At 49.3% G+C, this 16,854-nt stretch overlaps 1 protein-coding gene across 5 annotated transcripts in view; it reads right to left on the reverse strand.

Moving 5' to 3' along the window:
* Positions 1-3,053: 3,053 nt before the first annotated feature.
* Positions 3,054-16,854, reverse strand: part of ATG2A (autophagy related 2A) — a 77,492-nt gene continuing 63,691 nt past the window's right edge. For 2 of the 5 annotated variants that reach the window (XM_081340410.1, XM_081340412.1), the window contains 9 exons: positions 15,363-15,464; positions 12,549-12,633; positions 11,744-11,864; positions 11,366-11,438; positions 9,248-9,330; positions 6,695-6,816; positions 6,445-6,599; positions 5,578-5,730; positions 3,054-4,037 (listed from right to left, as the gene is read on the reverse strand). In XM_081340410.1, the coding sequence (XP_081196536.1) occupies positions 3,801-4,037; positions 5,578-5,730; positions 6,445-6,599; positions 6,695-6,816; positions 9,248-9,330; positions 11,366-11,438; positions 11,744-11,864; positions 12,549-12,633; positions 15,363-15,464 (1,131 nt within the window). In that variant the 3' untranslated portion in view covers positions 3,054-3,800. Of the gene's footprint in view, positions 4,038-5,577; positions 5,731-6,444; positions 6,600-6,694; positions 6,817-9,247; positions 9,331-9,966; positions 11,257-11,365; positions 11,439-11,743; positions 11,865-12,548; positions 12,634-15,362; positions 15,465-16,854 lie in introns of those variants that run through there. The other 3 variants (XR_014028095.1, XM_081340413.1, XM_081340411.1) reach the window with 3 other exon arrangements.

Raw genomic sequence — 16,854 nt, forward strand, 5'->3', positions numbered from 1 at the left:
AGAATAGAAGAATGGAATGAAGAATAGAGTAGAATAGAATAATAGAATGAAGAATAGAAGAATGGAATGAAGAATAGAATAGACTACAATAGAAAATATGGAATAGAAGAATGGAATGAAAAATAGAATAGAATAATGGAGAATAGAATAGAATAGAATAGAAAATATGGAATAGAATAGAATAATGGAATGAAGAATGAAAAATATGAAATTGAATAGAATAGAATAATGGAATGAATAGAATAGAATAATGGAATGAAGAATAGAACAATGGAATGAAGAATAGAATAGAAAATATAGAATAATGGAATGAAGAATAGAAAATATGGAATGGAATGGAATAGAGAAAAAATGGAGAAGAGAAGCTGGAAGGGACCTTGGAGGTCTTCTAGTCCAGCCCCTTGCTCCAGCAGGACAGGTAGTCCTCGAGTTACGACCACAATCGAGCCCATTTCTGCTCCTGAGACACTCGTTGAGTTTTGTCCCATTTTGTCCCCTTTCTTGCCAGAGTTGTTAAGGGAATCGTTGCAGCTGTTAAATCACCGCAGGGTTGTTAAGTAAATCTGGCTTCCCCATGGACTTTGCTAGGCAGGAGGTCGCCAAAGGGGATGGTCACGTGACCCCGGGACACTGCGACCGTCATAAATACAAGTCAGCGGCCCAACCCCTGAATTTTGTTCACGTGACCACGAAGATGCTGCAACGGTCGTGCGAAAAATGCTCATTTTTCCCCCTGCGTCATTGTTACTTCAGATGCTCACTAAATGAACTATTGTGAGTCTGTAGAGGCTTTGAACAAGGTTGCAAATAGTCCTCAAATTACAACTCACAACTCAGTAAGCCATGTTAAGTCAGCCATCCTGTGACCTGACTTTTTTTTTTTCAGTTGTTAAGAAAACCACTGCAGTCATTCAGTGAATCACATGGTCGCTAAGTGAATCCAGCTTCCCCCGACTTTTGCTTGTTGGAAGCTGGCTGGGAAGACTGCAAATGGCGACCCCAGGATGCCGCAACCGGTGTAAATACACGCCGGTTGGCCAAAGCCCAAATTTGGATCACATGACTGGGGATAAAAAAAACGATGGTTAATAAGTGCGAGGACTAGTTGCAAGTACTGTAATTTCAAACTGACGTTAAACAAACAGTCATAAGTTGAGGACTATTTGCACCCCGCTCCCTTCACTAACCCCTTCCTGCATCTGACTGAAGTCCGATTACGTCTGTGCAACAGCTTAAACCAGGTCAGATCCAAGGTCTGGCTGGCAGCTGCCTCTACAAAGCCAGCCGAGTCTGGTTAGTTTGGCTTTAGCTTCACCTGCCGAACAACCAGAACCTTCTGTTGGCCTCGGGGTCCATTCAGGAAGTGGGTTTGGTACGTTGTGTAAACACCCATATCGTCGAGCTGTATAAATCAGGGCTTTTCAACTTTTTCACCCATTGTACCACTTTTAGGATAGGGCAACATCCGAGGACCACCAGTCGCCTAGCAAGGGGTCAAAAACCTGATGACCAAAAAAAAGGTAAAAAAAATACAGGTAGTCCTCGACTTACAACAGTTCGCTTAGTGACTGTTCGAAGTTACAATGGCACTGGAAAAAGTGCCCCCCCCAAGCCACAGCCGAGCAAGACCCCTGCCCGCCCGCCCGGCAGCGCTCTTCCTCCTGTCCGAGGTTTTCATGGTTGTGAGCATTTCTGTTGAGGATTGGCAGTGGGGGGGGTGTTTGGTTTTTATCTCCCCCCCGTCTGCTGGGTGGTTGCAGCAGGTTTTGGTCACTTCACATGACCCTGGGACCCTGGCACTGTCGCAAATATGAATCAGTTGCCAAGCATCTGAATGTAAATCACAAGACCCTGGAGATGCTGCAACATTCCAGCTGATCGGCGCTTCTTCTGGACTCAGAAGCGCCAGGATCGGTGCTGAGCTCCAGCTGGATCCTGGCGCTGATCCTGGCCCTTCCGCTGAGCCCTGACAGCCCCGCAGCTCCAGCCGTCTCTCGCTCAGGCTTGTGCGGTGCTGCCACTGGTTCAGCTCATTCCCCTCCCCTGCTACCACTTTTCTAGGACGGTCGCGTACCACCTGCCAGGTGCCAATGTACCACAGGGGGTGCCCGTGCCACTGGTTGAAAAGCCCTGGTATAAATAAGCAAACCACATTTTCACCTGACCTAGCCTCTAAATGATCTAGAGAAGGGGTTGCAGACGAGCTGCAACACCTTGGAAGTTGGGATGAAGATCCAGAAGGATCTCGACAGATTTGAGCACCGGGTCCTGTCCAAAAATGTGCAGTTCCATCGGTGAGAAAAATGAGATTAGGAAAAACCAAATTCATGGGTACAGAACGGGGGGCGCCTGGCTCAGCAGGATTATCTGCCCAGAGGGACCTTGGAGTCCCACCGCTTAAGTACGAGCCGGCCGTGGGCTCCAGCTGCCCAAAAGGCCAACACCGTCCGTCCTAGGCTGCATCAACGGAGGGATAGTTTCGAGATCACGAGGATGCTAACGCGGTCGAGTTACCACCGCAATCGAGCCGGAGATGTCTGTTGCTAAGTGAGATGTTTGCTAGGTGGGCTTTAGCCCCATTTTACGACTTCTCTTGCCCCGGTGGCTAAGTGAATCGTTGCATTTGTTACAATTGGTCACATGGTCCCCTAAGTGAATCTGGCTTCCCCATTGACCACAGGGGTGACCCCCCCCCCGGTAAATGCAACCGTCATAAAATAGGAACCAGTTGCCAAGCATCTGGATTTCGATCACGTGACCGTGGAGATGCTGCAGCGGTCGTTGAGTGTGGAAAAGGGTTGTGAGTCACATTTTGCAGAGCTGTCCTAACTTTGAATGGTCACTAAATGAATTGTTGTCAGTCGAGGACTACCTGTACTGCTTTACACCGCTGTAGTGAGACGTGGAATGAAAGTCTCCAGTTCGGGTCGCCACCGTACAAATCGAAAGACCCTGCAAAACCCAGGAAACTGGGCTGAGATAACCATGTCCAAATTAACCCATCGTGGATTGGATTTTAAGCAAAGCTAGGGTTAAAGAAACTCAGTTTGTGGTGGTTTTTTTTTAAAAAAAAAACCTTAATTGGATACATCACACATTTGCCCTCCAACAATAAACTTTCTTTTGCCTTGACCTTTGTGAGCTGGATCTCAGGCTTATGCTAAGCAGGCGCGAATTCCCAGGAGGTCCAAAAAAGTCAGGCGGCATTTAGGCAACTGCAGGGTTTTCGGCTCAACTCTTTCGAAGAGTTGACTCAAGTCCTTTGTGAAAAGAACGGCCACCACACTTGTCGCACAAGAGCAAATGGCGCAAAGGGTGCCGGCCTGACCTGGTCTGGAAATCTTTTCCGGTTGTTCCTTTTCACACAGATCCCAAAAGATCAGGGATGAATGCAAACACCGGGCTGGCCCTTATCCAAGGAACCCTTAAGCCAGGATCTGACATCCAAGCAAGCGAGAGGTGAAAACAAGTCATATCCTTTCATCCCAGTTATTTTTCTCTGCCCTCCTGTCCCCCCCCAGTGCTTTTGGGGAGAGAGGACACAGCTGCAGGCCATGCATCAAACAGGGGACAGTGGGACACCCCCAAAAGTACAGCAACGAGGGCAGGGCAGGAGGAGATGGCTGCGGAGCCCTGATGGACTGTGCGGGATCCGGTGGCTGGGTGGGCGGGCTCGTGTCCCGAATCTTTGGGCCCTGCTGAAGCCCCCTTTTCTCACAGTTGCGGCCATCTCCTCCGTGGCTGTGCAAATGCCGAAGCGGGCCTGGCTCCGTGGTTCGGATCCGGGGCGAGCAAGGCAGCTAATCCTGGTTCTCCTCCGAGCGCCATTTGAGGGATTCTTCCTTCAGGGCGTCGGGTTTGATCTGGTTGCGCATCCCGCCCAGGAGGTTGGAGGTGGCCTCGGAGGCCACGATCAGCGGCTTGACCACGGTGGGAGGGATCTGCCGCAGGACGCCGCCCACGGCCCCCGTGATGCCCTTCTGCTCGTGCCCACGAGCAGCCACGTCGCAGATGGCCTGGGCCGTGTCTATGACGCCCTGCGGGGAGACGGGAAAGAGGGGTTGGAGGCAGCCACGGACCAGAGGCAGCCACGGACAAGAGGCTGCCCACTGCTTGACCTCTGGGCTGGGGTCAGAGGGGACAGGTATTCCCCCTGACTTACGACCACAATCAAGCTGAAAAGTCCTGGTGCTAAGGAGCCCATTCTCAAGTGAATATTGCCATTTTATGACCCTTTCTTGCCCCAGCTGTTAAGTGAATCACTGCAGTTGTTAAGTTGGTAACTCGGTTGTTAAGTGGATCTGGTTTCCCCCATTGATTCTGCTGGTCAGAAGGTCCCAAAAGGGGATCGCGTGACCCTGGGACGCTGCGACCGTGATAAATATGAACCGGTTGCCAAGCGTCTGGTTTTTGATCAGGAGACCACGGAGATGCTGCAACGGTCTTAAATGTGAAAGATGGTCCTCCGTTACTTTTTTCCAGTGCTTCTTGTAACTCTGAACGGTCACTAAACAAATGGCTTAAGTTGAAGACAGCCTGTATCAGGTCTCTTGCTTGGGCAGGGGGCTGGACTACTAGGAGACCCCCAAAGTCCTTTCCAACCCTCTTATTCTACGTTCTGTGATTAAGAGCAAAGTATTATCCTAGACCAGGGGTAGGCAACCTTGGCTCTTTTATGAGTTGTGGACTTCAACTCCCAGAATTCCTGAGCCGGCATGGGAAACTATGGCCCCTTCCATGACTTTTTGACTTCAACTCCCAGAATTCCTGAGCCAGCATGGGGGAACTATGGCCCCTTCATGACTCGTGGACTTCAACTCCCAGAATTCCTGAGCCAGCATGAGGGAAATTTGGCCCCTTCATGACTCGTGGACTTCAACTCCCAGAATTCCTGAGCCAGCATGAGGGAAATTTGGCCCCTTCATGACTTTTGGACTTCAACTCCCAGAATTTCTGAGCCGGCAGTGGAAAAAAATGGAGCATAAAAGCAGTCCCCAACTTATGACCGGCCCCTTAGCGACTGTTCAAAGAACACCCCCCCCGGAAGGTACTTATGTACCTGGCTCCAAAGTTCTGCGGTGACATGACTGCATTTCGGGAGCTCACCAACTGGCCAGCATGGATGCCAGTTGTAGCAGTCTGCAGTCCCGTGACCGCAAATCGCAATATATTTTTTTGCTAAAAAACCTCTTTTTTCTCTCCCTCTGGTTTTGTTAAGGGAACGACAGGCTCGCTCAACCATTGCAGGCTTGACTTATTGGCTGTGGGTTTCGCTTAAAACGAGGAGAGCCGATCAGATATGGTTGGCAAGGCACCCAACTAGAAAGCGGGACCCCGGGAGTTCTAGTCCAGCCGAGCTGGGTGACCTCGGGCCACTCACTTGCCTCTTGAGAGAGGGGCAAACTACTTCTGAAAAACCTTGCTCTGAAAACGCTTTTTGTCCAGGGGGGTCTCCGAGAATCGAACATAAATTGAATGCAAGGGGGGAGGGGGGGAATGGAAAGAGGATGTCAAACCCCCACTAGCCCAAGATGGGGCTAAATCTCTGCCCCCCCGCCACGCGCCAAGGAGCATCACCTCGCGCACGGTGTCGTAGGCCTTGGCCACCCCTTCACGTAGATCGGCCGGCTGATGGCTCCGTCGTAGTTTGCGGGCGTACTTCCTATCCGGTAGAGTGCGTGACGGGGGGGCCGTGGGGGAGAGGATGTCGTAGACGGTCTCGGCGGTGGCCTGGGTGGGGGAAGAGAGAGAGGGGGGAAGCTCGGCCATCGATGGGGAGGGGAGGGCTGAGTTTCCCCCTGAGAAGGGGCAGACTGTGGGTCTAGGTCAGGGGTCGGCAACCTCGGCTCTTTTATGACTCGTGGACTTCAACTCCCAGAATTCCTGAGCCAGCTATGCTGGCTCAGGAATTCTGGGAGTTGAAGTCCACGAGTCATAAAAGAGCCGAGGTTGCCGACCCCTGGTCTAGGTCAAGGGTGGGCAACTATGGCGACTATATAGCCTGTGGACTTCAAGTCCCAGAATTCCCGAGCAAAGGAACTATGGCCCTTTTATGATGTGGACTTCAAGTCCCAGAATTCCCGAGCCAAGGAACTATGGCCCTTTTATGACTTGTGGACTTCAAGTCCCAGTATTCCTGAGCCAAGGAACTATGGCCCTTTTATGACGTGGACTTCAACTCCCAGAATTCCCGAGCAAAGGAACTATGGCCCCTTTATGACTTGTGGACTCCAACTCCCAGAATTCTTGAAGCCTACAGGTAGGAATGTGGTCCATGGGATCGCGATGGGTTGGACACAACTTCGCAACTAACAACAACAACAGGTAGTACAGTTACCATAGTTGCCCACTCTGGGTCTAGATTCAGCCACTCCCCCACCCACCCTTTTGGGCTGGGCTTTGGCAGACCCCCTCCCTCCCCTAGCAGACACCCCCCCCGGAAACCTGAATGGCCTGCACTAGGCGGTTGCTGAGTTCGAGGGCCGCCGAGGCGGTGGAGGTGCCGAAGGAGGCGGCGCCACGCTGCAAGCCGCGGATGATGCGCCCGTCCTTGCGGTACTGCTCAATGGGCATCCAGAACAGGTCCCGCAGGCCGTGGACTTGGGAGAGGAGGAGAGAAGAGGGAGGGGGATGAGAAGGAAGCCTTGACCCCCCCCGCCCCCCCACCCAACAGCTGGACCGAGGGGTCACTTACACAACTGCACGAAGGAATGCATAGGTCCCACCCCGCCCAGGATGCCCGGCAGCTGGTTTTTGCGAATGTCCATCAGCCACTCGGTCAGGGCGTAGTTGACCACCTTCTCCACCCCCAGCAGCCTGGAAAGAGAGAGGTGGTACCGGCAGTTCTTGACTTACGGCCACGATGGAGCCCGGAATTTCTGTTGCTTAAGTGAAACATTTGCGAACTGAGTTTTGCCCCATTTTACGGCTTTTCTTGCTGCCGTTGATAAGTGAATCATTGCAGCTGCTCACTTAGTCACTCGGTTGTTAAGTGAATCTGGCTTCCCCACTGACTTTGGTCGCCAAAGGGGGATCGGGTGACCCCCGAGACGCTGCGACTGTCATAAATACGAACCAATTGCCAAGCGTCTGAATTTTAATCACGTGACCTGGGGATGCTGCAAGAAAAACAGCTGTAAGTCACTTTTTTTTATTGACGTTGTAACTTTGAACGGTCACTAAACAAATTGTTGTAAGTTGAGGACTACCTGTGCTCAACTGACAACTACATGTTTAGTGACCATTCAAAGTTACAATGTCACTAGAGTTTTCCCCCTTACGAACATGGTCCCAGCCTCCCCATGGTCCCAGTGACAAAATTTGGGTGCAACTGACTCATATTTATGACGCTTGCCGTGTCCGGAGGTCACGTACGTGATCCCCTTTGGCGAAGCTTCCCAGCCAGCTTCCAACCAGCAAAGTCAATGGGGGAAGCCAGCTTTGCTTAACGACTGCAGGTGTCACTTAACAACAGCCGCCATTTGTTGTAAAATGGGGCGCAGCTCACTTAAAACAACCGCCTTACTTAGCAACAGAAAATTTGGGCTCAATTGTGATCGTAAATCACCGGTCTGGTTTTAATGTAGCCTTCCTGGTGGACTCGGATTGGCCTCCCGGGTCGGTTAAAATGGGTCATTTGGGGTGGGCTGGCCCCAAACTGGCTAAGGGCCAGCAACTTAGCATGGCAAGATGCCTGGTCTGAACTGCAGCCAAGCCACGAAGCTCTATTCACACAACATGTCTATTGTGATTGTGGAACAAAAATGGTTTTCTGGCCTTAACAAAAAAAAAAAAAAGCTGAAATGAACTCTATTTCTGCTTTTTGTCAAGCCCAGAAAACCATTCTGTTCCACAATGAGAATAATCGTATATGTTTATATAATATGTGTCACATAATATGTGTGGGTATATGCATGATTCTGTATTTATTTGTTTTTGTCATATTTATGTAGCGTATATCGGAGGTGGTGATCCTTTGAGAGCTGTATGCAGCAAAATTTCATTTTAATGTATGCTGATTAGTGTACGTTCAAAGTGACAATAAAGTTATTATTCTATTCTATCCTGTAATTCTATTCTATTCTATTATCCCGTAATTCTATTCTATTCTATTCTAATTCTATTCTTCATTCCACTATTCCACTATTCTATTCTATTCTATTCTATTCTATTCTATTCTTCATTCCACTATTCTATTCTATTCTATCCCATAATTCTATTCTATTCTATTCTAATTCTATTCTTCATTCCATTATTCTATTCTATCCCGTAATTCTATTCTATTCTATTCATTCCACTATTCTATTCTTTCATTCCACTATTCTATTCTATTCTATTCTATCCCATAATTCTATTCTATTCTATTCTAATTCTAGTCTTCATTCCACTATTCTATTCTATCCCGTAATTCTATTCTATTCTATTCATTCCACTATTCTATTCTATTCTTCATTCCACTATTCCACTATTCTATTCTATTCATTCCACTATTCTATTCTATCCCGTAATTCTATTCTATTCATTCCACTATTCCAGGGGTGTCAAACTCAATTTCATTGAGGGCCGCATCAGCATTGCGGTTGCCCTTAAGGGGCCAGGTGGGTATGGCCAGGGTGGGCGTGGCTAGAGTGCGTATGGCCTACTGGGTGGGCGTGGCCAGCTCTACATCCTTCGCATCAAGGGTGCCTATGGGGGCCTGGGCAGGAGTGGGACAGATCTGAGGGTCTCTGGCAGGAGGAGGGTCTCTCGGCCGGGGCCAAGGCCGTGGGGGCCGTTCCCTCACTCTTTCCAGGATGGCTTCGCGGGCCGCATGAAACCACTTCACGGGCCAGATCCGGCCCCCGGGCCTTGTGTTTGACATGTCTGCACTATTCTATTCTATTCTTTCATTCCACTATTCTATTCTATTCTATCCCATAATTCTATTCTATTCTATTATTTCTACTGTAAACATGTTGTGTGAATAGAGCTGCTAATGTGTGGTTGTATGTTTCTATAACACTCTGAGGTCTTCAATACTCATGACACTCTGTGTGTATGTTTGTGTTATCCTGGTTAAACAGGTTGTGTGTGTGTGTGTGTGTGTGTGTGTGTGTTTGTAGATAAACAAATTAAGCAAGAAAAACAACCCCTAAAAAATGAGAAGTTCAGCTTCCAGCCTTTGCCACCCCCCCCATCTTCCCCGGCCACGTATTGTGCCAGCCTGACTCAGCCCCCCAGCCCCTAAGGCAGGCAGGAGGGTCTCTACCCATGGCGGCAGCAGAGTCTCTTCAGTTTCAGCTCGGAGCAGTTGAGTTGAGCCAAACCGATCAGGATCCCGGCGAAGGTGCCCTGGCGGGAACAAGAAGCCACCAGAGGGGAAAAGTTTGGTTATCACGTTTAAAATGTTTTAATTCTCAGCATTATTTTTATTTTTCTATCCTCTTTTCAGAGTGTGATGTTTTCGTGTACATCGCCCAGAGTCCCTCTTTTGAGGGAGACTAGAGCAATGTGAAATATAAATGAATAAAATAAATCTGAAATAATTCCATATTTTCTATTCTATTATCTATTATCTTCTCTTCTACTCTGTAATTCTATTCTATTCCATTATTCTATTCTATTCTGTAATTCTATTCTATTCCATTCTATTATTCTATTCTATTCTATTCCATTCTATTATTCTATTCTGTAATTCTATTCTATTCTGTAATTCTATTGTATTCTATTCCATTCCATTATTCTATTCTATTCTATATCCTTATTCTATTCTATTCTATTCTATTCCATTCCATTCTTATTCTATTTCTATTCCATTCCCTATTCTATTCTATTCTATTCTATTCCTTATTCTATTCTATTCTATTCTATTCTATTCTATTCTATTCTATTCTATTCTATTCCTTATTCTATCCTATCCTATTCTATTCTATTCTATTCTATCCTATTCTATTCTATTCTATTCCTTATTCTATTCTATTCTATTCCTTATTCTATTCTATTCTATTCTATTCTATTCTATTCTATTCTAATTTCTATTCTATTCTATTCTATTCTATTCTATTCTATTCTATTCTATTCTATTCTATTCTATTCTATTCTATTCTATTCCATTCTTCTATTGTATTCTATTCTGTAATTCTATTCTATTCTAATTCTAATTCCTTTTCTGTGGTGACGCAGCAGTTAGAAGGAAGAGCTTGGACAACCACTTGTCTGAAATGACATAGGTTCTGCTGCTGCTAAGATTATCTTATCTTGATAGGAGTTTGGACTAGAAGACCTCCAAGGTCCCTTCCAACTCCATTACTCTTTAACCCCCGTTCAGGATAGGAATCCATTCTGGCAGCTCCAGCAGGCGGTCCCTGTGTTCTTACCACCAGCTTTATTTCTCAATATTCAGCTTGCAACCTGATTCTCTTCATGTCTGTTGCAACGGAGTCACAAAATCGAGGCAGAGACTGTTCCACGGCTTTACAGCCCTGAGGTTCAGGACATGCCTGCTTATCTCACAGCTGGGAAGCTTCTGCTCTGCTGGTTTCGCTCTCACCCCTAAACTCCACAGACCGTACATCCACGCCTCTGTCCCGTGACATCTGTCATTTTAATCCACTGGCCGGCCTTTTAAGTTCCTGGAGCAAACTCAACCAACTTGCATGCATTGCAGAGGAGAGCAAGAACGACTATTAAAGGGGCCGGAGGCTAAAACATATAAAGGATGGTGGCTGGAGTTGGGTATGTCTGGTCTAGTGAAGAGAAGGATGAGGGGTGACCTGATGGTGGTCTTCCAATATCTGAGGGGCTGCCACAAAGAGGAGGGGGTCAGCTTATTTTCCAAACCACCAGAAGGCAAGACAAGGAACAACGGATGGAAACTCATCAAGGAGAGAAGCAACCTGGAATTAAGAAGAAACTTCCTAACAGTAAAGGACAATTAACCAGCGGAACAGCTTGCCACCGGAGGTTGTGGGCGCTCCATCACTGGAGGTTTTCAAGAAGTGACTGGACAGCCACCTGTCAGAAATGGTCTGCTTGAACAAGGGGTTGGACTAGAAGACCTCCCAGGTCCCTTCCAAATATGTTCTACTGTTAAATAAAGTGCACCTGAAGGCAGAACAAGAAACAACGGGTGGAAACTAACCAAGGAGAGAAGCAACCTGGAATTAAGAAGAAACTTCCAAGCAGTGAGGACAATTAACCAGCGGAACAGCTTGCCACCGGATGTTGTGAGCGCTCCATCACTGGAGGTTTTTAAGAAGAGACCGGACAACCATTTGTCTGGAACGGTATGGACTAGAAGACCTCCAAGGTCCCTTCCAATTCCGTTATTCTGTCATTTTTTTCGGTTCATTTCGGGGCAAAGGGCTTGGCGTGCTCAGCTACCCACCACCTGGTCCACGGTGACGTGTTTCCCGTGGTAATCCAGCCAAATGGGGACCTCGGAGGTGAACCGGAACTCGCTGAGGAGGAAGAGAGAAAAAACAGCTGACATGATGGGCGCTTCCCATCTTTGGGAAGACAAGTAAAGGGGGGGGGGCCTTTTGGCATAAAACTTTTCAACTCCCAACTTCAATGGAAAACCCGCTTTAATTCTGGGACTTGGAGTCCAGCAAGTCTTCAACTTGCTGAGGTGGAGAAACAGGGCTAGATCCGAACTCTGGAGCAGAGTGTCGCTTGTTCCAGCGTGGGGTCCCCATCCACTTTCTCACCCCCTACAATCCCCTTTCCATCCACCCACCACCACCAGACCTGCCGGCATCCATACCGGAAATAAATGGGCTGCTCGGAGGAAGAAGCGGCGTTGGAGCTGTTTTCGCTGGTCGTGGTCTCCACCGAAGTCGCCATCAGCCTCTCGGCTGACTCCTTGCCAGGGGACCCGACAGGACCTGGGGGGGTGGGGTGACCTGTTTTTGAAAGCCCTTCTTGCCCCACAAAAGTCCCCCGACCCCCCTCTGTGCACCCAGGATTTGAGAGAAGCACCCAGGCAAAGACAAGTGCGGAGAACAGGCTGGGAGCTGGGAAAAACAGCACGTGCCCCTTGATAAGGCCAAACTACATTTCCCAGCATCCCTTTCTACCAACCAGGTGGCCTAGCTCAGGGCTCCCCAATCTGTGGGTTGGGGCTCATCACCGGGCCATGGGATGTTGGTCACTGGGCCGGGTGAGTGGCTGGCCAGTGCCCACGCGTGTGTGCGTGTGTGCGTGTGCGCACTCCCCACTCTGCTGGCGCTGCAGCATCACGCAGGCACTAGCATCACTGTGAGCACACACCCCACTCGCACTAGCGGTGCGGCAAGCGCACACTCCCCCCACTCAGACGCTATTGTCGCTGGGAGCCCATTCCGCACCCCCACACACACTTGTGCCAGCCTCACGGCATCGTGCGAGTGCTAGCTGAGCCTCTTGCGGGCGCTTGTGGCCGTGTTTGCATGTGCGTGCAATCGTAGCCCGCTTGTGTGCGTGCGTGTAAAGGCGCCTCCAGCACCCCCAGCCCCGGGGCCGCCAACCCAGAAAGGCTGGGGACCCCTGGCCCGGCTCACCCAGAAGGCCACGTCATGAAGGCCACGTACCTTCAGATCCAGCCTCGACGGGCACGACCGGATTGATGCTGGCCACTACGCTGGTGAAGAAGTCTTTGAGGAAAAACAAGGCATCCTGGAAGGAGAGGCAGTGTCAGAACCCACTCCAATCCACATCTTAGGAAAGACACTCTTTGGAGACAAGATAATCCAAGCAGGGACGTTTACTAGGCCCGGGGTACTTGCGAGACCACCTGCTGCCATTGTCAACCTCCCATCGCCCGGTTCGCTCCCACAGAGTCGGCCTCCTCAGGGTGCCGTCGGCCAGGCAATGCCGGCTGGCGACCCCCAGGGGGAGAGCCTTCTCTGTGGGCACGCCGACCCTCTGGAACGAACTGCCTCTGGAGCTGCGGACGGACCCTGACCTTCGGTCCTTCCGCCATGACCTGAAGACATGGTTGTTCCAACAAGCGGGCCTGGACTGACCGTGGTTTTTTAAATTTGGTTTTTATTGTGTAAATTGTCCCGTATTTCTTATATTCATTGTTTAATTCTTTCTTAAAATTTTTGTATTTTATGTCTCTTAATTTTTATTGTTGTGAGCCGCCCTGAGTCTTATAAATCGCTTTTCCTCCAAGAAGTCGTTTGCAGATGGCCTTAACGACTCTAAAAAGAAGGCAAACGCCCAGCTGTCTGCATATAAATTTAATAAATCCTAATCCTAATCCTACTAAGACACAGATGATAGCGGGTATAATAGACAGGATCTGATGAATCCCCTTCACGGATCGACATTTTTACAGTGTCCCCGAGCTCAGTTCCGGATCAGCCGAGCTCCAGGTGGCAAAGCCCCTCGTGGGAAGAGGAGAAACATCAGTCCCTCCGTAGCAGAATCGATCCCACCCCTCCGCATTCCATCCGGAGACACAAACCAGAATTCCCCCACCCCCTTTCTTCGTTGCCCGTAAGATCAGAGAGAGAGAATGCATGTTTATTCCCCCATGTTTATTCCCCCGGGAATGGCAGAATCCAAGGGGTGAGTGGGTGGGGGTGAGATTTGGGTTTTGCACAGAAGAGACAGTTAGAAATGAGATATTAAATGGATTTGGACAGGCAGAGCAGAGAAAGGAGGAAGAAAAAAAAAGGGGAGGCTTCTCCCTTGGACGCACCAGCTCAGACACCGTCCGACTCCCAGGTGGGCCAAATGAGCTAATTCTACGGGTAGTCCTCAAGTTACAACAGTTCATTTAGCGACCGCTCAAAGTTACGGTGGCACTGGAAAGAAGCGACTTAAATCACCGTTTTTCCACACTTAACGACTCTTGCAGCCTCCCCACGGCCACGTGATCAAAACTCAAGAGGCTCGACAACTGGTTCACCTTTGTGACGGTTTGCAGCGTCCCCGGGGTGTGTGTTTGTGTATGTGTGTGTCAGGCGATCCCCTTTCGTGACCTCCTGACCAGCAATGGGGGAAAGCCAGATTCGCTTCACGACCGGGTCACTAATTCAACCAGTGCAGCGATTCACTTAACAAATGCGGCAAGGAAAGTGGTCAAATGGAGCAAAACTCATTGAACCGCTTTTTCACTTAGCGACGTAAGTTCTGGACTCAAATGGTGGTCGTAAGGAGAGGACCGCCTGTACTTCCATGAATAGAATCTTTCAAGTCTGAAAGTCCAAATCTCCCACCGTCTCTTTTACAGCCCGAGAAGCTTCTGAGAGCCCTTTTCTCCTCCCGTTATGCAGCTGAGGGCTAAGCAGACTCTTAACCGACTTTTTCCTAAAGCTACATTAATAGAATCGTGTGAGTCTGAAAGTGCAAATCTCCCACTAGCGAGGGTTTCTTCTAAGTCTTTTTCTTCGCCCATTATACAGCTACGGGCTAAGCTGCCCCTTATCTACTTATTCCCTAGACCAGGGCTTTTCAACCAGTGGTACAGGTACCACCTGTGGTACATTGGCACCTGGCAGGTGGTACGCGACCATCCTAGAAAAGTGGTAGCGGGGGAGGGGAACGAGCTGAACCAGTGGCAGCACCGCACAAGCCTGAGCGAGAGACGGCTGGAGCTGCAGGGCTGAGCGGAAGCGCCGGGATCAGCGCCAGGATCCAGCTGGAGCTCAGCGCTGATCCCGGTGTTTTTGCTGAGCCCAGAAGAAGCGCCGATCAGCTGGAATGTTGCAGCATCTCCAGGGTCTTGTGATTTACATTCAGATGCTGGGCAACTGATTCATATTTACGACGGTCACAGTGCCCCAGGGTCATGTGAAGTGACCAAAACCTGCTGTGACCACCCAGCAGAGGAGGGGGGGGGATAAAAACCAAACATCCCCCTACCCCCCCACCCCCGCTGCCAATCCTCAACAGAAATGCTCACAACAATGAAAACCTCGGACAGGAGGAAGAGCGCCGCCGGGCGGGCAGGCAGGGGTCTTGCTCGGCTGTGGCTTGAGGGGAGCACTTTTTTCAGTGCCGTTGTAACTTCGAACAGTTACTAAGAGAACTGTTGTAAATCGAGGAATGCCTGTACTTCATCACTTTTTTCCTTTTTTTTTTTGGTCATCAAGTTTTTGACCCCTTGCTAGGCGACTGGTAGTGCTCGGATGTTGCCCCATCCTAAAAGTGGTACGATGGGGGGAAAGGTTGAAAAGCCCTGGCCTAGAGAGGCTTCCTTGACCCATTTTCCCAAGACCTTTTCCACATATTTTTGTACTTCCCAGGGAAGCCTGCAAAGGCCTGCCAGAGCTGTAAAGTGGAAGAATCCAGACACCTTTCATTTTCCCCAATTCACGTAAGGAGAGGTAGTCCACACACCACACAACACCTGGCTGAGGTTGTGAACCCACAAACATGTAGGCGTCCTTTACCTGGTCTATGTTGAGTCGGAGAGGCATCAGGGAGACCCTTAGGCAGCACTCGGGACCCCCCCCGCCAGATTCAGGGCAGACGTGAAGAGCTTTGATGGTGAGCTGAAAAAAAAGAAGGAAGAGAATTGACATTTCTGGCTGGGGAATTCTGGGAATTGAAGTCCACCTATTTTAAAATGGCTACGAGTGGCTGGGGAATGCTGGGAGTTGGTCTTCTCTTGTTTTAAAGGGTGGACTTCAACTCCCCAGAATTCCCCAGCCAGTCAGTGCTTCTCATTCATAGCAACTTTAAGGTGCCTGAACTTGTTTATAAATAACTCAAGGCAGTGAAGGTACCGAACACTCCTCCTTGCCCCTAATTTTCCCCCAACAACAACCCTGTGAGGTGGGCTAGGCCGGGCGGGTAGCACTTCTGCAGAAGGTTCAAATCCAAGGGAGTCTTTAGGGCAGTGCTGCTCAACCTCGGCCACGTTAAGATGGGTGGACTTCAACTCCCAGAATTCTTAGCACCTTAAAGTTGCTAAGAATGAGAAGCACTGACTGGCTGGGGAATTCTGGGAGTTGAAGTCCACCCACCTTAACGTGGCCGAGGTTGAGCAGCACTGCCCTAAAGACTCCCTTGGATTTGAACCTTCTGCAGAAGTGCTACCCGCCCGGCCTAGCCCACCTCACAGGGTTGTTGTTGGGGGAAAATTAGGGGCAAGGAGGAGTGTTCGGTACCTTCACTGCCTTGAGTTATTTATAAACGATAATAAAGGTGGGATAAAAATCCAATAAATAAAACAAGAAGAATAGATATGCCTCCAGGCAAGCAGTTTTCCGATTTATCCACACCTGCCCCATCCAATGTTTTTTGACAGTGGCCGAGCACAGCCTTTCCCCCACGGCATCCAGTTTTGGTCGCCGTAATATAAAAAAGGTGTTGAGACTCCAGAAAGAGGGCAGAGAAGAGCGACAAAGATGATCAGGGGGCTGGAGGCCAAAACGTAGGGTGAATGGTTGTGGGAACTGGATCTACTACCCTGCCTGGGCAGAGGGTTGGACTAGAAGACCTCCAAGGTCCCTTCCAATCCCATTATTCTTTATTTTGTGGGGATGTCTAGTTTAGGGAAGAGAAGGATTGGGGGGGGGTACGTGATAGCAGTGTTCCAACATCTCAGGGGCTGCCCCAAAGAAGAGGGGGGAGTCAACCTATTTTCCAAAGCACCAGAAGGCGGGACAAGAAGCAACGGATGGAAACTAATCAAGGAGAGAAGCAACCTGGAATTAAGGAGAAATTTCCTAACAGTGAGAACAATCAACCAGTGGAACTGCTTGCCACCAGAAGTTGTGGGTGCTCCATCACTTAAGAGATTGGATAGCCACCTGTCTGGAATGGCAAAGGGTCTCCTGCTTGAACATGGAGATGGACTAGAAGACCTCCAAGGTCCCTTCCAACTCTTGTCATTCCGTTATTCTGCAGCCAGGCCCACCAACCCCAACAGGGCAGCTT

Source organism: Vipera berus, assembly GCF_964194415.1.
Source record: "Vipera berus genome assembly, chromosome: 16".
Lineage (NCBI taxonomy): Eukaryota > Metazoa > Chordata > Lepidosauria > Squamata > Viperidae > Vipera > Vipera berus.